General features: G+C 41.7%; 1 protein-coding gene across 6 annotated transcripts in view; it reads right to left on the reverse strand.

Moving 5' to 3' along the window:
- Window positions 1-5,496: 5,496 nt before the first annotated feature.
- Window positions 5,497-22,779, reverse strand: part of wdr17 (WD repeat domain 17) — a 128,742-nt gene continuing 111,459 nt past the window's right edge. For all 6 annotated transcript variants that reach the window (XM_061829772.1, XM_061829770.1, XM_061829773.1 and 3 more), the window contains 3 exons: window positions 6,410-6,477; window positions 6,239-6,327; window positions 5,497-5,897 (listed from right to left, as the gene is read on the reverse strand). In XM_061829772.1, the coding sequence (XP_061685756.1) occupies window positions 5,778-5,897; window positions 6,239-6,327; window positions 6,410-6,477 (277 nt within the window). In that variant the 3' untranslated portion in view covers window positions 5,497-5,777. The remainder of the gene's footprint in view (window positions 5,898-6,238; window positions 6,328-6,409; window positions 6,478-22,779) is intronic.

Consider the following 22,779-nt stretch of genomic DNA (forward strand, 5'->3'; position numbering starts at 1 on the left):
AAAACACAGAAATGAATTGCAGAGGCTTTAAGTTCAGAGGAAGGAGTGAATTCAGATATAGATGAGGCAAAGTGTTTTCTTCCAGTTAAGAGGGGGAGGACTTTATCATTCCCGTCGCTCCATGCTGTTCCTAAGAATGATATATTCATTCGCCCTACTTTCTGCCAGTTCTCCTCCGGGAACCCTGACTCTGAGCCAGTTGGATCCCATCTGAAGCAGTTGACTCTCATGCATGGGCAAGCGCCCACTTCAGGTGTGCCAAGTCAAACACCGAAAGAGCAACAATGCAGCGTTCCTGCGGCGTGTGTTTTTTCAGGAGCCAGTCTCCAAATCCCACGCTCCTGTCCAGGAGGTGGCGATGGCTCCGCAGCCGCCTCACATTCCTGTCCAGGAGGTGGCGATGGCTCCGCAGTCGCCTCATGTTCCTATCCAAGAGGCGGCAAATGCTTGTCGGCCGCCTCACGTTCCTGTTCAGGAGGCAGCGACGGCTCGTCAGCTGCTCCACGTTCCTGTCCAAGAGGCGGCGACGACATCACGGTCCCCTTGTTCCAGTACCAGCGGCGACAGGTATTTGGAAGTCTCACATTCCTGTCTAGACTGCCACCCCCCCGCTCCTGTTTTGACGGCGACCAGCCCGCGGCCGCCCCACGCCCCTGCTGGCTGGCTGTGCAGGTCTCCTATAGGAGGCGCACACCTCAGCCTCATCGGTGATAATGAACCCCAGTACTACAGCAGATGGTCTGGCTTTGCCAGATCATTGCCATCCATGCCTTGTTCCAGCACTTCCTTGTTTCTGATCCTGAATCCCAGTGTATCGACTTCTGCCTGTCCTCCGACCAACCCAGTAAGCTTAACGTCCTTGATACTGTTGCTCTCTCTGGCTGACCTCCCGGCTTACGACCTTGGAATGAATAAAGACCTTCTTTTAACTGCCTTTTTGTCTCTGGACTACTGCATTTGGGTCCTTCCCCGCACCGATGGGTTGTGACAGCACCAACAATGACTCATAACTGTTTTTCACTCTCAAACACACACAAGCAAAAAAAGACGCTACAGCAGACCTGCCCCAGGAGGAAAAGCCACACCCAGTCGCTATTAATAATTTCTTGCGTGTCCAACCTCATAGATTGATCATTAAAATAAAATGTGTTATTTCTAACAACAATAACATTTTTCTTTTTAGAAGAAAACGCTGATACCTGGTCCTGGATAAAGCTGAAACAAATGCAATAAATGTTTTGGAGTCAAACAAGTTTGGATCTTTGGGATCATTCTAGAATACAGTGTAGTAGTAGTGTAGTTTTTTTTTTTTTTTAAATCTATTAAGGTTTTAACTTTGAGTGTTCAAACAAGAGACAAATGTGAGAAAATGTTAATGCCTGTCACTGATGGTGTAGTGGTACACATGCCTGACTGGTGTGGGCAGGGTAGTATCGATTCCCGCTCGCTGATAGTGTCGATATGTGCCCTGAGACTGAATGGTGACCAGTTCAGGGTGGAGTGTTTGCCCAAAGTTAGTTAGGGTTTGGCTCCAGCAATCCCTTGAGATAAGTGACTTGGAAAATGGATGATTCCAGCACTCCCCACGACCCTTGTGAGGATAAGCACCAAAGAAAATGGATGGATGGTTAGATGGATTGATGGATATCCTTTCAGACCCTCCATATCCCGGCCACCAGCTCTTCCAGCTCCATCCATCAGGTAGGCGCTACCGATCGGTGCAAATCAAAAACAGCAGGCATTCAAAAATGTTTCCTTTGTGCAATTAAGTCATTAAATTCTTGATCAGCAAACCTACTATTTTCTGCTTGTGCCATTGTTGGGACAGACCCTCACATCCTGCTGGTCCAATCAGTATTAGAATTAGACTATCACACGATTCAACACTTTAAACTGCTCTCTTTTCACAATTGTCATTGCACTGATCTATAAAAGGAACTGCAAACGGGTAATGGCACTCTGAATAAGTTTAACATAATGTGGGGCGTTGATGCAGTCCAACTGCTCTAAATGCTAGAAGACTGCACAACTTCCCACAAGTGTGGATAAGGAATAGTTCCTATTAATTGAATGTCTATTGTTCTTCATTCTTGTTGGTGTGTTTGTTCTTCGTCTCAGTACTCAACTTGAATGTCATACCAGGGCGGCACCGACTGTCGGAGATAAATTCCTTATGTATTGTTACGTACAGTACTTGGCCATTAAAGCAGATTCCGATTCTGATAATTATTGGAAGAAACACAGGCCATGCAATGCAAGTTTTATTTTGATGTTCATCTCCTGTTTTTGATTTCTTTACAATGATGAAGTAAACTAAGTCAGAGGCATACTATACACAAACAATAAGTAGATGATCCACCATCAGTAGTTCACTATGACTCTGACACAGTGACTAAATGTACAAAATGGGAACTTTTAATTATTGTCCTTGTTGATCCACAAATTCATTGTTAAGAGGACTTTACCTTTTTTGGCTCCAATCGCTCTTCTTAGACAAACATTTTTATTTTCTGTATGCATTCTATTTATGTGTATGTGTACACAGGCAGGTGTTAGAAGGGGTTTATCTGAACCCCTGTGCCGAGTGGCGAGAAGGGGTTGACTTTTGCCCACATGAGAGCATCATTCATGGTGTGGGCAGGGTAGTATCGATTCCCACTCGCTGATAAGTCTCGATATGTGTCCTGAGACTGAATGGTGACTAGTTCAGGGTGGAGTGTGTCATTTGCCCGAAGTTAGCTGGGTTAGGCTCAAGCACTCCCTTGGGATAAGTTGCTTGGAAAATGGATGGATGGATGTTAATGCCTGTTGGAAACAAGTTTATAAAGTGTGTGGTTAAGGGTTTAACAGGCTAAAAACATGTAAGGAAAAAAATGTAAATGAAAAAAATACTGTAAGCGGAAAAAAAAAAGAACCTGCAAACAAAAACATGCACTGTAAATGAAAATGAAAAAAATATATACAGTATAAATGATGACACAGATTTCACTTAATGCAGGTGTTTTTTGGAATGTAACCCCCTTGTTAAATGAGGGAACACTGTAATTCAGGTTGGTTTAGCCAATGAATCAATCAACTCTAAGGAGATCATTGTAACAGCAAAATAAATGTACCTAATCATACGACTTGCAACATTTTTTAATTAATTATATTTTACAGTTGGTTATTTCTGGTATCTTTTTTTTTTAATCAGAAAAAAAGGTGTTCACTTCCTGAATTGACTGTCGACTTTAAGTATTCCACTCTGTTGTCAAAATAAAACTGTACAGTATGTTTATCCTCTAGCCCCTATTTGTCATGAGAAAGGCCTGGCCACTGCCAAGAGGGGTGTGGGTTGACTGCTGCTCTGGGCGGTCGCACCTCTGACACCTCTCACAGCTGTTCCACATTTGGACTGTAATTAGACAGGCATTTAAGTTGGAGTTTTTGTCAGTGGCATATTCCAGTTCGTTTAATATGCTTTACCGCATCCTGGGTTACTCCGCCATTATAGTCCAGTCACGGTTTTTAGTTGTCTCATAGTTATCGGGCCTTTTCTCTTGTTTTTTGGATCCTGCAATCTTGGACTGTGTTATCGTGCACAACCTGAGTTTATAATAAAACCCACTGAACATCATGCCTTTGCCTGAGAGTCCTGCATTTGGGTCCGCCTCTGCTCCGCTGGTTCGTGACACTATTCAGTCATGCAGCATATGAATGAAAAAAAGTATTGAGAAATAAGTCAGTTAATCAACCAATCATGGTATAGAATAGTGATTCCCAACCTCTATTGACCAAAGGCACATATCTTACATTTGAAAAATCTCAAGCCACACCACCCAAAAATATATATGACAAACAGTGGATACACAAGTTGTCATCTCCCATCTAACAGAAGAGCATTGAGTTGTGCTGCCTGTCTTTATATCCCAATGGTATATACATAAACGAACAAAGATAGAATATTGGTTCATGCTGCTGCAAAGATAAATGAACAAAGATACATTGTTGTAAATTTTGACCAATTAAATATCATTTGATCATTTCCTGCGGCACACCAGAAGAGCTCTCACAGCACACTGGTTGGGAATCAGTGGTCTTGACTCGACTTTAAATCTTAATCCTTCAGTTTACAAAGACATTTTTGACAATCCCAACCATCCAACATTGGTGTACCAGTACTATTGCGCATTGAGCAAGTCAACCAGTTGTTCGGAGATGCATACAGTACACATGCAGACTTTCATCTTATTTAACTTCACCATAAATTGTAACTTAGAAGGAATTTGCTCAGTGAATGGCCACAATGTGTACCTGAAACAAATCTGTGTTTACAGTTCTGACAATGTTCTTCCTGTTTGGCTGGATACCGGTAAACAAGCTTGGATAGGCTCCAGCACTCCCGGGACCCTTGTGAGGATGAGCGGGTTGGAAAATTGATGAATGGAAAAAGCTAAAAGCCCACATAACTTGACTTATTGTTTTTGCCCTACTATGGAGTTGCAGTAGAATCGTAAGTTAGTGAGGTTTAATTGATTCAAAGGATCAGATAAAATGTCAAATACAAACCCACCACTCTCTCCGCTCTTAAAGGGATACACTCATAATTACAGATACTGTATTTCAATATTTATGATTTTCAAGTGGCAGCATGGTGGGGCTGCTGTAAAAGTGTTGGTCCCACAGTTCTGAGGTTTAGGGTTCAATCCCAGCCCCGCCTGTGAGTGTGGCTGTTTGTCTCAATGTGCCCTGCGATTGGCTGGCAACCAGTCCAGGGTGTACCCCGCCTCCTGCCCGTTGACATCTGGGATAGGTGCCAGCACTCCCTGCGACCCTTGTGAGGATAAGCAAAGAAAATGGATGGATGGATGGATGGATGGATGGGTGGATATCCTTTTAGACCCTCCATATCCTGGCCACCAGCTCTTCCAGGTCCATCCGTCAGGTAGGCGCTACCGATCGATGCAAATCAAAACCAGTAGGCATTCAAAGATTTTTCCCTCGTGCAATTAAGTCACTAAATTCTTGATCATCAAACCTAATATTTTCTGCCTTGTGCCATTGTTGGGACACACCCTCATATCCTGCTGGTCCAAATTAGTATTAAAATTAGACTATCACAGGATTCATCACTTTAAACTGCTCCCTTTTCATAATTGTTATTGCACTGGTCTATAACAGGAATTGCAAACGGGTAATGGCACTCTGTATAAGCTTAACATAATGTGGGGCGTTGATGCACTCCAACTGCTCTGAATGTTAGAAGACTGCACAACTTCCCACAAGTGTGGATAAGGAATAGTTCCTATTAATTGAATGTTTATTGTTCTTTGTTCTTATTAGTGTGTTTGTTCTTCTCAGTACTCAACTTGAATGTCATAACAGGGCGGCACCAACTGCTAGAGATAAATTCCTTATATATTGTTACATACTTGGCCATTAAAGCAGATTCTGATTCTGATAATTATTGGAAGAAAGAAACACAGGCCATGCAATGCAAGCTTTATTTTGATGTTCATCTACTGTTTTTGTTTTCTTTACAATGATGAAGTAAACTAAGTCAGAGGCATACAATACACAAACAATAAGTAGATGACCCACCATCAGTAGCTCACTATGACTCTGACACAGTCACTAAATGTACAAAATGGGAACTTTTAATTATTGTCCTTGTCCGCAAATGCATTGTTTAGAGGACTTTACCACCATTATTGGCTCCAATAGCTCTTCCTAGACAAACGTAACATTTTTGTTCTGTATGAGTTCTATGTGTATGTCTATGTGTACACAGGCAGGTGTTAGAAGGGGTTTATCCGAATCCCTGTCCCTAGTGGGGAGAAGGGGTTGACTTTTGCCCACATGAGAGCATCATTCAGGGAAATTGTTGATTTCCCATCTTCAAGAAAAAATACTGGACCCTGCATGTAGGGGGGGAAAGTTAAATTGAAAAAGACTCAGTTGCACATTAGTTGTAAGACTGCCGCAATATTAGGTACACTCGCACTAACTAAATGAATTCTGGGAAGACAAGCACCTCTTTGAGAAAGTTCACATTTAGATTGTAATTTGAAAATACACTTACTTTTGCAGTTGTGTTGATCTATGCAATATCATACTGAGCATTTTCTAATACAGTACTTCGTCTTTATTTACCTACTTGGGAGGGCTTGTATTGACATTTCCTCATGCAGCTGTACCCAATACAATGTACTGTGACTGTCTACAGGTTAATAATGCAAACCAAAGAAGCAGGACACACCTGTATTCTGTGACCAGTAAAACAGGAAAGCTGAACATCAGAGTGACTTGGCAGATTGGACCCTGTCACATAATCAGCACCACATGAGACTAATGGAGAAAGGAGAGAAGGTGATGTAAAAACAACTCTTTGATTTGAGTGAACTTTTGGATGTTCAGGGACTGTTCTTACCAGAGTTGACATTAAGCATTCGTTTTTCAAGGCAGCGGAAAACTTCCTTCTGACTCTCTGATGGAGGGCTGTTAAAAAGACAGACAGACACGCTGCTCAATATATATTTCAATTAAAGATTTGATTTGCTGTATTTTTACAAAACAGTTCAAAGTAAATGTTTAGCTAGACATTTATTGTGTTTTAATTATTTTACATTTAAATGACTTAAAGGTATTGCATTTTGTTTTGTATTTAATGGCCACCATGAAGTGCATCCATTGGAACGGGAGATGTCATTCTATATCTGCTGAGGTGTATTTGTATGGTACAATTTAAAAAAATGTTGCAGAGTCACTGAGGCTGTACCATGTGACCAAGAGATTGTCAAGTGGGCCCTCACCTGGACCAGATAGAGATGAGGAGTTAAGACTGGTAACATAAAAAGCCTTAATTAATTGATAATCGGGCAACACGATGGCAGAGCTGGAAAGCATTGGCATCACAGTTCTGAGGGCCCGGGGTCAATCCCGGCCCTGCTTGTGTGGAGTTTGCACGTTCTCCCCATGCCTGTGTGTGTTTTCTCCAGGCACACCGGTTTCCTCCTACATCCCAAAAACATGCAACAATAATTGGACACTCTAGATTGTCCCTAGTTGTGATTGTGGATGGGACTGTTGTCTGTCTCCATGTGCCTTGCGATTGGCTGGCAACCAGTTCAGGGTGTACCCTGCCTCCTGCCCATTGACAGCTGGGGTAGGCTCCAGCACTTTATACACCCTGAAAACTGAAAAGTTTCACGTGAGAACAATTTATTTCACCTTTTAATACAGAAAGTTTCATGTTATAACGTGATATGCTCTAGGACAGGGTGCTCAATGGGTCGATCGCGATCGACCAGTTGATGCACGTGACGGCGTGCCGTGAGGAAAAAAAAGACATCACCTGTAGTTTTCTGACCTTTAGCTCAGCACGCATGTGCAAACAACAACAGTACAGGAAAACACGCTAGTCAGCGAGTTCCCACCTATTTTAAGCCCTTGCTTAAGAAATCTTATCAAACATGAGTATGGATGCTGACGTAAAGAAGACAAAACCACTTTCATACGGAATGTGAGGTGGACTTTTTTCTCATGATGTCATTTTCGAAGTGCGTTTGCCTCATCTGGCAGTGTAGTGCAACTTGGAGCGGCATTTTCAAACGGTTTATGGGAAATACGACAATGACATTCTGCCGAAAAGCAAGCTGAGAATGAGTAAAGTGAACGAACTAAAATCCCAATTGTCCGCACAGCAGTCACTTTTCACACAATATAGTTCAACCGCGAAAGCCACCACTGAAGCATCTTTCCGGGTTCATTACATCATCGTTAATCAGAAATCTTTTCAAGATGAAGAGACGGTAAAAGAGGCATAGCTGACTCATTGTTCTGATCTTTAAAAAATTAGGCAGAAATTTTATCTTTAATAAAATTTATCTTTAATAAAATTTCTGCAGCTGCAAAGGAGTACAGTTATACGGTGCTGAGAAGCCATGGCTGATGTGTGGAAGGACATCGGAGATTGTGAGTGTTTCTCACTGTAGTTGGATGAATCCACTGATGTGAGTGACACAGCCCAGGTGTGCATTTTCATTCGTATGGTGTTTCGTGATCATCAACGTGAACTCAGATAGTTACAAAAAATGTTTATGGTTCACTATGTTGTGTTGTGCAATATTGGCTCATGCAGTTATGCAAGGCACACAAACATACATTTACACAAAGAATGATCAATATACTTTTAAATAAATATGTTTTGCATTTTTGTAGTGTGTAGATCTTTGTGGCTTGGTCGTTCTATTTCATTATTGGTCGTTCTACCCTCCACCCCCACGGTCGATCACGAGAGGCTGGCTGCTTGAAAAGTAGATCTTGTGGTAAAAAAGTCTGTGCACCCCTGCTCTAGGATATAATGTGATTCATTTCTATGTTATAACGAGATTTGTTTCGCATTATAACATAGAAAATAAAAATGTTAAAACGCAATAAATTCGACCCCGCACTCCAAAAATTCTATTACTTACGATTCTGGTCACTGGACCTTTCGGAGTCTTACATATCAAATGTGTGTATCTACTCAGCTCATCTATAATACTTAACTAAAACAAGTCCAAATGTTCAAAAAGTTAAAAGACTGAAAAAGAAGATACACGTTCATCCGGCTTTGCCGAATTGGCTCTGCCAGCAACCTGAAGTTATTGCTCCGAAATGGTGTATCTGCAGAATGGATTTAAACAGTTTGACTAAGTTCCATTTCATGTTTGGATGGAGATATGGAGAGATTTTGCAGTTAATGAGCTCCCGTGGTGAGACCCCCGTGGTGTTGCACAAAGGCGGAGAAACCACTTGACATGACGTACAGTATGTACATTAATGCTGCGCCTAATTTTATGTGACATGTTGACTCGGACAATAAACTCAAGCTTTTTGGTCTTGAGCCCATTGATGGCTTTTCAAGGTTCATGGTTTGGGTACATGTATATTCACCAAACAGCAAAACCCCCAAATCATCGCTGGTTATTTCATATCTGAAGTTGAGAAGAGGATGGGGATACCTGCCAAAAATTGAACAGATTTGGGGACAGAAAACGTCACAGTGGCAGAGATGCAGAGATCCCTACACTGGGGTACGGATATGGAACCTCACATCTGTAACTGGTTCATTTCTGGGTCACTTGTTTTACTTCCCTATTCTGTTCATCTTTCCTCTGTCCTCTCCTACGCACCCACATGTACTTCTCTTGAGCTGTTTTGTTTCCTCTACCATTATTCTTTTCTTTTAAATTCAATGCTCTATTTTTAAATGTACGTAAGTAAATCTCTCCTTCATGTCTTCCTGTCTTTCTTTACACTCCTGCCTCCTTCAATATATATATATATATATATTCAATTTCTAGATGCTAACCCTTCAAATACAACTGTTTCTTCTTCTATTCCTTCTTCTTGTCCCATTAGGGGTTGCCACAGTGTGTTATCTTAGATAAATGCATATTTGCTTGGGCATTTTTTTTTTGTTTACACCGGATACCTTCAAAAACAATTGTTTATAGTTTAGAAAATTCCTGTTTTATGGGGGGAGGGGGGTGAAATAAAGCCCCTTTACCAGCACCAATTAACCGTTTTATCAAAAAGACAGTACAGTATCTGTGCATGAATCATCTTGACTCAAAATAGAAAGCATTTATTATTTGTTGTTCTCATTGGGAATGTATTTTTTCTTTTGCAGAAAGAATTGGAGCAAGTTGCTCCTTTGTGGAATGGATAGGTTTCCAATTACACCATCTTGTGTGTCATAGAGGTCAGAGAACACAGGTGATAGCTGAAGCGTGAAGCTTTTTTCTATTGTTAATTTATCCGATTGGTCTAAGGCATCCTGGGACTGTGGTGACGTCATTGGAAACCTATCCATACCCACATTATCTGCAACAGCAGAAATCTAGTATCTCCAAGTGGATGTCCAATTTTGTTATACACCATCCCTCCATCTCTTTAGAGAACAAGATCATACAACAGTTCTCTCATGAGGCAGAGCAGACCTGTAAACAAAAATGCCAAAAGAGAGGGACCATATCATTGTGCTGACTTTGTTGAGAATGATTTTAAACTACAGTAGAATTTGTTAAAGTGTATGAAATGGTGACATTTTTATTTTTATTGGACACTGTCCACTTTATTGTTGTGGTATGATGATGCCATGGTGATCTCAAATGAATTCTGGCTCAGACATTTCAAATTATTGGATTTCTGACGAGTGGAACCGTGGAGCAACTGTTGAGAGCGCTGTCCTCACAGTTCTAAGGACCGGGGTTCAAATCCCAGCTCTCCCTGTGTGGAGCTTGAATGTTCTCCCTGTGCCTGTGTGGGTTTTCTCCGGGCAATCCGGTTTCCTCCCACATCTCAAAAACATGCATGCATGAATTGAGACTTTAAATTGCCCAGAATGCTTGCTTGTTTTTTAAGTGTCCTGGGACTGAGTAGCAACCGGTTTTGCCCGAACACAGCTGAGATAGGCTCCAGCACTCTGTGACCCTCATGAGGATAAGCAGCTCAAAAATGGATGATGTCTCACAAATCATCCATACATCCATCCATTTTCTGTTTGGGTTCCCCTCACAAGGATCCAAGGGTTGCTGCCGCCTATCCCCAGCTGACTCTAAGCAACAAGCTGTGTACTTCCAGAACAGGTTGCCACCCAATCGCAACGCACTTAAAGACAAATCTTTTTCTGAAAGTGTAATCGCACTAGTGTGAGAAGATGTAAACACAGGTTTATTTGTTTTAAGACAAATTTATCTGAATGGAGCAAAACAGGTGTTTTAAAATGTATGACATGAAAATGAAGGATGAACAAGAATACAGTAATCCCTCGTTTTTTGCGGTTAATTGATACCAGAACCTCCCGGGAAAAGTGAAAAAAAAAAAACGCAAAGTCCTTACCTCCAAAGGTTGACAATTGGTGTTCCCACTTTCTAGCTACTTGGAATGTAAACACCGCGGCATGATGTTGATGTGAATAATGACTGTGTCCTAATCGCGCGAAATACTACCTACAACTTTTACCTCTTCCCCTTGTTTCACGGTGTCAGGTGTTAAGCGTCCTTCTGGGATGCATTTCCGTCGGTGACCGATGGTGTCGCGTGTAGTGCACTCGGTGCCAAATAGTCAGAAGCAGCCAAGAGAAGAAGAGGGCGTTGCAGGGACTAATCAAATGGATTGGGGGCGCGGTTTTCCCCTGATCATTTTAGGAAAAGAAAACTCGCGCACCGAATGCCTGCCACGCCTTGTTTTATGTCACTTCCGGTGCGCCGCTGTGCCATATCTTCCGTTCGCGAGTTTTCTTTTCCTGACATAATCAGGGGAAAACCGCGCCCCCCAAGCCATTTGATTGATCCCTGCAACGCCCTCTTCTTCTCTTGGCTGCTTCTGCCTATTTGGCACCGAGTGCACTGGAAAACCGCGACCCCAAGCCATTTGATTGGTCCCTGCAACGCCCTCTTCTTCTCTTGGCTGCTTCTGCCTATTTGGCACCGAGTGCACTATACGCGACACCATCGGTCACCGAGGGAAATGCATCCCCGACGGATGCTTAACACCTGGTGACACTGTGAAACAAGGGGAAGAGGCACTTAATGCTATTAATATTAACGTTCAAATAGATGCGTTTACATTGTGAGAGCTAATTAACTGCATGATAATGAAATTAGATCTACAGTATTGAAACTAGCTCCACATGCAGTGTGTATATTATGTGGTGTGGTTGTAGTCTATATTCCATTAACCTCAAAGACATTACTCATGCACTGTGCATATGTTGTAAGTATGGCCAATTAATTTACATGATTGCATGATTACATGTATGTGGCCTATGAGATCTAGGAAAACATAAAAATTATTTGTGTTGGACTTTCAGGAAACGGTGAAAAGTACATTTCAGATTGTTATAAGGAAACAGTACAATGATTAAGCAGAATTTGTTATGGGCTGATATAGTCATGATATGAAAGACAACAAAGAGTGCATTATTACAGGGTTCGCACGCGGCCCTAAAAGTCCCTAAAAAACCCTACATTTTCGAAGGTGCATTTAGGGGCTCCTAAAAGTTCTTAAAATCCGCAAAAAACGGTCAAGCCCCTAAAAAGGCCTTAAATAAAAAAAAAATCAAAGGGAAGACCTCTACCGCCAAAATTCTCCCTAAAAAATAAATTAATCTTTTATTTAAAAAAAATAGCGATCACTCTGGCGTCCAAAACAGCCGGAAATTGTCAACGGAAGTCACCGTGTTGACAACTTGTCGCCATCTTGTCGATATTCCATTGTTTGTTTCCGTGAGTAGGCATTTTACTTCGTCTTCGTTACGACGTAGCGTAGTTCTTTCATCGATCCAACTTGTATCACGGGGAAGTGCATTTTTCAAGAAGCTTGGGTTGAAAGTAAGTTTGGGTTTGGGAGCTGGGTTCGTCGAGATCCAAAGGATTGGCACATGTTTTACTGCCATCTGTGCAAGCAGAGTTACCAGCTTGAAAAGATGGGCGTCAAAGCGCTGGAGTCGCAACGGAAAAACAGGAGACACGCTGATTTGGCGAAGACTCTCTCATCTTCCGTTGGTATGAATCTGTTTCTAAAATATCAAGATAGTGAAGCATCAACTTCAGGCAGTGGTACTAGCAGTGCATGCGCACCTACAGTTGTCCAGCCATCGACTTCAACCAGCCAGAAGTCAGGCTTTATGAACGTAGTTCAATACACGAAGACGGACTCGTTAAGGCAGAGATCGTGCGGACTTTAAAAGTGATCTGCCGCCATTACAGTTACAAATCTTGTGAAAATAATTCAAAAGTGTTTGCGGTCATGTTCCTAGACAGTGACATTGTTAAAAACTACCACTGTGGGGAAAGGAAGACTTCGTACCTGGCTACATTTGGCATCGCTGCCCACTTTTCATCTCTACTGCCTCAAAGCCAAAAAAGCCAGAGTAGAGACTGACATATCTACGCTTATTGAGAAGGCTGAGAGGCTGTGTGAGGAGGCAGAAGAAAAGAGGACCTCTGCAGCAACAAATAGAGGAGGCACTGGGTAGGCTCAAGGAGCTAGAGTAGGGGTGCTGAGACAGACATCAGTAAAAGACATTTGTGTATATAGTTGCAATTGTAGTTAGAATCTGTTTTTCTGTATACTGTTATGTGAAGACGTTGACAATGGTCATATCAATGAGAACTACCACAAGGGGCGACAGGTGATCACTGTCACAGTTACTGAGATACTGGAACATTTGATGAACCAAGAACGGTTGATGGCACCATTGGGTGAGTCTTTTTTCCTTACTCTTGATTTCCCACGATGGCCTTAAATTTTTCGTGTCGGCCCTAAATTTTTTCTGTGTCAGCCCTAAATTTTTCGTGTCAGACCCTAAGAATGCCCCTAAAAAGCCCTTAAATTTTTTTGGTCAGACTGAGTATTTTGGGCTGCGAGTGATTCTAGCTTATTATCCAGCGATTTTTGTTCTTAAAGTAATTTCAGAAGCAGCAGTGTACCTTTCATGACAGAAACACATCAAAGTGCATTTTGGGGTTTACACTGATTATAATCATTCTAAACGCAATGATCCACTTTTATGTGTTTGCTGTCATGAAAGGTGCTCTTCTACTGCTGCTACTACTGTTACTACTAATAATAATCATAATAAATTTGGCAGAAAAAATATATTTTTTCTCTACTGTTACTCAAGCTACTATTACTACAAAATAAGCCAAATATATATATATACATATTTTCGGCGAATTTTATTATGATATATTGCTGTTATATCTCTTCCATTTCGCCGCTATAGCGCCCCCTCCTGACAGGAGGAGCTTTTGCTTGCGAGGAGAATGCTGGATGTCTCTTTCATCATCTCCAGCCAGTTTAGGCCAAATTGCCACAAATCCTCTTTTTTTATTTCCTTGAGGTTGTGTGGAATGCAACAAACACAAAGACGTGATAAATAAAGTAACCGTGAGTCGATAAACAACCCTAAGCAAACAAAGCCAACGCAAGTCAATGGGTTGTTTTCACTGACATCACACTTTTCGCTTAATTATGCATACGCCACTGCGCGTCGCCATTTAACTTTCCTACCTAACGCCTACCAGTGTGGAAACCTGCGGAATGCTCTTCCTGTTACTGTTTGTGTTTTGGTGTTTCAAGGGCGTCTCGGGACTCAAGTACACAAGAGAGGACTTGCTAACCATCAGAGAGTCTTCTCCTGACTTTTTTTTTTTTGACAACTCTCGCCAATTCGCTGAAGCTTATTCCAGAGTTGGTAGTCGGTGCGCTCTTCAAAGCCTCGAGATGAAGAAGGTTGCAATCCAGGATACAAGTCCGCCTTTGAAATCGGGGACATCGTCTAACGCTTCCGACGATCCATCTTGCCAACCTATGCTCCCTAGCCAATAAAATGGATGAACTTAAGCTTCTGGTTAAAACCCGGAAAGACTTTGGACATTCTGCGGCTCTGTGCTTCACAGAGACTTAGCTTTGTGGACAAGTGCCCAACGCTGCTATCATGCTCCCCGGGTTCAACCTCCATCGTGCTGATTGTGTCACCAAGATGACAAGCTAAATTGATATTCTTTTCAGAATGCCAACATTACAGTTAAGATCCTTTTTTGTTAGTCACTTGAAAGAGGTTAGCACACACCTCAGCACACACTGCAGCCCCTTTTTAGAGTCACTGTTTTTGAACTGTAAGTCGTTTTATTCACCACGAGTTCACAACTTTTATCGTAGTCTGTTTATATTCAGCCTCAAGCCAATCAAGCTAGCATGACGGCCGTGATGTTAACGCTTACTGAGCAGATAAACGAGATTGAAAAAAACCACCCAGATTCGCCACTCATTATTCTAGGAGAGTTTAACACTGCTAAACTTAGCCACAAACTCCCTAAATATGGGTTGTTTTCACGTGACATCACCCATTGTGGTGCCTCGGGCAAATAGCTTAAGAAATACCATTAAGACCCCAATTCTCGTTAGCTACAAAAATCTAACTATAAAAAATGAGACTGAACTAACCATTTACGAAGTGTCTTGAGCAGACAAGTGTCCGATCCCACTGCTTCTCCATCGTGATGTCTTTATGAAAGATTGCCTTTTTCCATCACCTTTGTCTCTTTTCACTGAGAATTTGCGCTTCATTACCTTGATTAGTGATAATTTTAGGCGTTTTGTAATAACTAACATCTTTGTTCACCCCAGGTATGTTTGAGCAACCCACGGCACCGGAAATGGGCATCTTACTAAAAGTTCTTCTACTCAATGTACGAATAACGAGCTCAGGGAAATCAAATGGCTGCCGTCAGCTATTTGCCCGAGGCCGCACAACAGGTGATGTCACGTGAAAACAACCCATAGAACCATATTAAGCATTGGAAAAGAACATTCAAAGCAAAACAGGAGAGAAATTATGAGATAACTTTATGTACAATTAATCCATTTCATCCAACATGCTGTAGAAGGACATAACGTCGTCAACATAATTCCTAAACTCGAGAGCTCGTACCATATTGTCGCAAGCTTTTAAAAGTTTTAAAACCAACCTTTGTCTCGTCCTCGAGGGGTTGAATGCTTCATTGGAGCTTCAGGTTGATGTTTATCACATCAATCTTTATGTGACACACCACTGATTCATTCACACAATCATGGCACCACAAAACGTATCTTCTGTGGTCTTTGATCATATCCAAATGTTTCACTTTTTTGCCAATCCATCAGCTCCCTCCCCTTCTCTTCCTCCTCATTGTGACCAGGCTGTTTTTTTTGTTTTTTTTTTGCAATCCGCTGTCCATAAAACTAAATCACTTTCATTTTCAAGTAATCCTCTAATTTTGCATCTTTCTGTTCATCTTGGGCGTTTCAGCAGCAGCTTTAAGATAAAGCACAAGCACTTTGGATGCATTTTGAAGTAGAGAGGACATGCACACAGAGTCAACAGCCATGTTATGTCATTTTTTGGGGGGCTTATTAAAGTGATAAAGAGCTCATGCACCTACGTCCCCGAAGTCACATGACTGGCCATACTGCTGGTCAACCAAAGTATTGCTCAATGCTAGGTAGGTTGGAGACGACACAAAAATACATCTTATAGCACGACGCCCACTTTTGTACCATACCGTAAAACATTTAGAAGGTGATAATAAACAAAGGTAGTACGTGGAAAAATGGCATAGAGGACTCATATTTAATCCAGAAGTCGATGTTTTCACCGATGAGAAATTGGACTGTTAACTCGCTTCCGCTTGTCTTGGACAACTGGATCTACACATGTAACTGGTGAGTAAGTCGTCGAAATTTACACGGAGGAGTTTGAAAGCGTAGAAAAGTCTGGGCGCATACAAATACTTCGTTGCTGGATCTATTCTCAATCAAGAATAAATCCCATATAGCCACTCGGATTTTTTTCAATACAAATACCAATATTTAAATAAATGACCCCTTGTTTTACACAAACTCACATTCATTATCTATAATTGGAAGAAAAAAAGACAGCGAGTCAGCTCCTCCATACACGGAAGAGTGTTGCGGTTACATGTTAAACTCAGGTAAACCTCTCCATGACAGATGTTTTTTTGTAAATATGGATTGTTTTCAAATGAGTCCAATGCGTATTTGAAAAAAGAAAATAAACCGCTGCGATAGGCTTCACTCCCCCATACACGGAAGCATGTTGCAGCCACACATTAAACTTTGATAAGCCTCTCCGTGACACTATTTTTTTCAAGGTATGCATTGTTCTCAAAGGAGTCCAATGCGTATTTAAAAAAAGAAAATAAACCGCTGGGATAGGGTTCAGCCCCCGTACACGGAAGCGTGTTGCGGCCACACAGTAACCAATGTAAACTTCTGTGTGACCAACGTTTTTTTTTTTTTTTTTTTTTTAAATACGCATTGGACTCATTTGTGAATAATGCATATTTAAAAAAAAAAAAACATCTATTGTGGAGAGGTTTACCGAAGTTTGAAGTGTGGCCGCAACACGCTTCCATGTATGTAGGAGACAACTCAGTCTTTTTTTTTTTTTTAAACGCATTGTTCTCAAATGAACCAACTTGGCATTACAAATACTTCTTGGTAATTTAAGATTGAGAAGAATAATTCCTACCTAAAATGAAGTGATCGCTACACAGTCGTGTGTATTTGGTTGGGCATCATCCATCATGTTTAGTTGCCGAAATCCATTGATCTTTTCTGGAATTTTCAGCTGGTATTCTATAGAACGACCCCATTGAATATCTGTTTTGTCTGTTGTAACAACCAACAGCACAACAAGACTTGGACGTTGTGAATAATCTGCTCCAGTTCAATTTTTTCCCCCTCTGTCGAGCAGGTCTTTTGACCGGCAGTATAGCGCCGTGAAAATGGTGACATCACATGCAGAAGCTCTATAGTACGTACTGTGAGACGACCTGTTTTTTTTTTTTTTTAATGGGCTGAGATGTACTGAATCCGCGAAGTAAAGAGGGATTACTGTACAACATGTCAAGGTATTTAAAAATGTTGTGGCGTGTTGGTGAAATCATGTTTACAAGAGTTGAATCTTTCAAGACTAAGCACCCGATCTGCAATTATTTATTTTTCATTGATACCACAGGTTGTGATTGGCTGGCAATTAGTTCAGGATGTACTCCGCCTCTCACCTGAAGCCATCTTCGATAGGCATCAACACACCTGTGCCCCTACTGAGAATACGATGTAAAGAGTATGGATGATACAACAAGCATTTTTTTCACGCTGATGTCTCCGAAGTGGATTGATTGGAAAGTTTTCTTTTATCAGGATGTTATAACCTCTTACTGAAAATATTCATTGAACTGCTAAAATGAAAATGCCAAATTATTTAACAAATGACTACAGATTAGAAAATTTAAACTTTTTTAGATTAAGTTTCTTTAATTGTTTTGCAACATTTCTCATTTTTAAAAAACCGAGATAGGTCTTCAAGCCTCACGCATCATGATTACAAATAAAAATGAATATTCATTTACCCATTTGAAACTGTGTATTAATTTCCAATTACATTTGTATTGTGCTCACAGCATGCAGAACAGCAGGCACAAATTGCACCTCCACAAAACAGTGTATCACAAGACTATTGGTGAGTTTTAATTTTAACATGACAAAATTATCACCTCATACTTATTGCTTTCTGGTACTCAACGAGTGACAACTTTAAAGGGAACACTGCAGATGAACAGGTTTGTGTATTAGCAAACATTTTGTAAAGACAGTATTTCTCACTGTGGCTTGGTCCTTGAAACAGTCATTTATTACTGACCTAAACTATGCTGAATTGAAAGGAGTTTTCCGCAACAAGAATGCGATCCATTTCAGCGTGCAATTCTGGGTAAGTGTATGTCCATGTTCCAGAACATCCCCACAGGTATGAGCTACTGCACATCTTGCTTGTCCATCTACAGGTGTGAACAGGATTTCAACCTTGTCAACAGAGATAATATCTGACCCTGTGACAAACTTTAACAATTTTCTAAGTCCTGGATCATTCAGTCCTCTGATGTACTGTTGCAGAAAACGCAAGCTTGGATTCTCTGCTTTCTTGTTGTTGGCTTTTTATCCTGATATATTTGTAAGAGAGCTTGTGGGTTCACAAATGCTTGTTTTAGAGTGGTGCTAACATAATGACATTGATACAGGAGGAGATTTCTAAAGAGCATATCATAGGACACTTTATTCTCACCAAAAATAAGTGCCACCATGACAACAGGAGTAAGGCGACAAGGAAAGTGTCCATGGTCTTCATATCCTTTCAGCAAAATTTGGCCAGTGTATTTCCACTCTTCTTCCTGCAATCTAGGAGGCAGTGAAGGACCTCTAAGGACCTCCCGCTCAGCTGTTCGGTTCATAAACTGTCTAAAATGAAACATAGACATCCCTCAAAACGCCATCTGCATGAGCTCCTTTTTCATCAATGTAACTGTACTAATTGGTGTTTAAACAGTGTTGCATCCTTAAACTGGCAAATAAAATCCCCCATAATGTGACTCTGAAGTTTTATGGTGATGACACATTCAAGATCATATGGAGCTGTAGAGTCACTTGCTTGATCATTTTTGTCTGGAGTGTTGAATGTTGCTGTGATTAATTGGGTAAGAGTGACTGATGGGATGGCTAGCTCATCTACTTCAAATTGCTGGAAGGGTCATCCAGCTGACTTGCTATGTGTTCTCCAAGGAAAGGCCCAATCAACACTTCCGATGTGTCAGAAGTTATACCTGCATCTAACTCCTCCAAATCAGCCGACTGGATGACAATGGTGTGAAGATCATCTTCTTCCTTGTCTCTCAGCTATACATCAATATTTGCATCAGGGCATTTCGCAACAGTCTATCTGTCAATTAGTGCAACGGTAAACTCTTAACACTCCCATTCTTAGTACTTTGTAGAAGTCTCCAATTGTGATATCATTATCAAATATGGCTCCGCTTGATAGTCCAATATGTCACAACTGAGTGCTTCACATCTTCCAAGTCTACTTTTTCCATTTGGAAAAAGAAAATGTCCTTAACATGCTGTAATATGTCAGCTTTTTTGGACTCTTTGCACACATCAAGCCTCCTTGTTCCCCTGCCCTTTGCGTTCATGAATCTACCCCAACTCAACTTTTCTGGTCAGCTTTTCAGCCCATTTGTTGTTTTTATGTAGGTTCTTTTCCACTTTGCAATTGTACTCTACTCATAATCACTTTCGTTAGGGTTTCTTTAGCTTTTCAAGAAGTGATTTTTTTTTCATTTCCTTTGGACCTTTATTTCCACTTTTGTTTTCCAAACAGAAGCATCTTGCCACTGCTATCATACTGTTGTCATCTATGAAAGCAATGACTATGGCATCAATCTATTAAAACAGAAACAAATGTATGCACAATTCATTGACATATGCACACTTAAATTATGTACACTGATACCACTGTGTAATAAAATTGTGTTGCACCCTACAAATGTTTAAAGTCATAAAATACGGAGGCCGAAAATGAGCCTTGTCGCCCGGGGTGGCTCGTCGCAGCTTGCCGCCGGCCTTGTTGGCCGAAGACTCTCATCGTGGCCCAGGCCGCGATGGCTCATCTCCACCCCAGAAGTGGATCGGACGGAGAGGCGGTTTGGCCGTGATCGCATATCATCTATATGACTCGAAACAATATGGTAGTATTGCTCCGGTAACTTCACTCTGTTGTGTGATGTTTTCTTTGAAAAGAGCTTTCGTGTCAGAAGGGGCGTGTTCGTCTCCCATTGTAGGGTCCACCACGTCTTTCAATGGCGAATGTCCGGGGTGACGTCACGGACAGGAGATGCAACCAATTTGGCGACCACATGGATGTCGTCGAATAACACTTCCGCAACTTTGCGCATGGATGACGCACTCTCTGCTCAAAATTATTTTTTCGTTTAGACATTGAACTGAATAATCTTCTTCTTTTCCTTTCGGCTTGTCCCGTTAGGGGTCGCCACAGCGTGTCATCTTTTGCCATCTTAGCCTATCTCCTGCATCTTCCTCTCTAACCCCAACTGCCCTCATGTCTTCCCTCACCACATCCATAAACCTTCTCTTTGGTCTTCCTCTCGCTCTTTTGCCTGGGAGCGCCATCCTCAGCATCCTTCTACCAATATACTCACTCTCTCGCCTCTGAACATGTCCAAACCATCGAAGTCTGCTCTCTCGAATCTTGTCTCCAAAACATCCAGCTTTGGCCGTCCCTCGAATGAGCTCATTTCTAATCCTATCCAACCTGGTCACTCCGAGCGAGAACCTCAACATCTTCATTTCTGCCACCTCCAGTTCAGCTTCCTGTTGTTTCTTCAGTGCCACCGTTTCTAATCCGTACATCATGGCTGGCCTCACCACTGTTTTGTAAACTTTGCCCTTCATCCTAGCAGACACTCTTCTGTCACATAACACACCAGACACCTTTCGCCAGCTGTTCCAACCTGCTTGGACCCGTTTCTTCACTTCCTGACCACACTCTCCATTGCTCTGTATTGTTGACCCCAAGTATTTGAAGTCGTCCACCCTCGCTATCTCTTCTCCCTGTAGCCTCACTCTTCCCCCTCCACTTTTCTCATTCACGCACATATATTCTGTTTTACTTCGGCTAATCTTCATTCCTCTCCTTTCCAGTGCATGTCTCCATCTTTCCAATTGTTCCTCTGCGTGCTCCCTGCTTTCACTGCATATGACAATATCATCTGCGAACATCATGGTCCAAGGGGATTCCAGTCTAACCTCATCTGTCAGCCTATCCATTACCACTGCAAACAGGAAGGGGCTCAGAGCTGATCCCTGATGCAGTCCCACCTCCACCTTAAATTCCTCTGTCACACCTAAGGCACACCTCACCATTGTTCTGCTGCCATCATACATGTCCTGTACTATTTTAACATACTTCTCTGCCACACCAGACTTACGCATGCAGTACCACAGTTCCTCTCTTGGTACTCTGTCATAGGCCTTCTCTAGATCCACAAAGACACAATGTAGCTCCTTCTGACCTTCTCTGTACTTTTCCACGAGCATCCTCAAGGCAAATAATGCATCTGTGGTACTCTTTCTAGGCATGAAACCATACTGTTGCTCGCAGATACTTACTTCTGTCCTGAGTCTAGCCTCCACTACTCTTTCCCATAACTTCATTGTGTGGCTCATCAACTTTATTCCTCTATAGTTCCCACAGCTCTGAACATCCCCTTTGTTCTTAAAGATGGGAACTAGAACACTTTTCCTCCATTCTTCAGGCATCTTTTCGCCCGCTAGTATTCTGTTGAATAAGTTGGTCAAAAACTCCACAGCCATCTCTCCAAATTGCTTCCATACCTCTACCGGTATGTCATCAGGACCAACTGCCTTTCCATTTTTCATCCTTTGTAGTGCCTTTCTGACTTCCCCCTTAGTAATCATTTCCACTTCCTGGTCCTTCACTCTTGCCTCTTCAACTCTTCCTTCTCTCTCATTTTCTTCATTCATCAACTTCTCAAAGTATTCTTTCCATCTATTTAGTACACTACCGGCACCAGTCAACACATTTCCATCTCTATCCTTAATCACCCTGACCTGCTGCACATCCTTCCCATCTCTATCCCTCTGTCTGGCCAACCTGTAGAGATCCTTTTCTCCTTCTTTCGTGTCCAACCTGGTGTACATGTCTTCATATGCCTCTTGTTTAGCCTTTGCCACCTCTACCTTTGCCCTACGTCGCATCTCGATGTACTCCTTTCGCCTCTCCTCAGTCCTCTCAGTATCCCACTTCTTCTTCGCTAATCTCTTTCCTTGTATGACTCCCTGTATTTTGGGGTTCCACCACCAAGTCTCCTTCTCCCCTTTCCTACCAGATGACACACCAAGTACTCTCCTGCCTGTCTCTCTGATCACCTTGGCTGTCGTCGTCCAGTCTTCCGGGAGCTTCGGTTGTCCATCGAGAGCCTGTCTCACCTCTTTCCGGAAGGCCGCACAACATTCTTCCTTTCTCAGCTTCCACCACATGGTTCTCTGCTCTACCTTTGTCTTCTTAATCTTCCTACCCACCACCAGAATCATCCTACATACTACCATCCTATGCTGTCGAGCTACACTCTCCCCTACCACTACTTTACAGTCAGTAACCTCCTTCAGATTACATCGTCTGCACAAAATATAATCTACCTGCGTGGTTCTACATTGAACTGAATAATGATGTATGTATTTTTCATTACAATATCTATTTTAGAATGTTTATAGGGATGAGACTTGACCTTTAAGTAAATACTTAGTAATTATATAATTATAATTTTTTTTATAAATAAATAAATTAATAAAACTATAATAATTATTAAA

This window comes from Syngnathoides biaculeatus, chromosome 9 (genome assembly GCF_019802595.1).
Source record: "Syngnathoides biaculeatus isolate LvHL_M chromosome 9, ASM1980259v1, whole genome shotgun sequence".
NCBI lineage: Eukaryota > Metazoa > Chordata > Actinopteri > Syngnathiformes > Syngnathidae > Syngnathoides > Syngnathoides biaculeatus.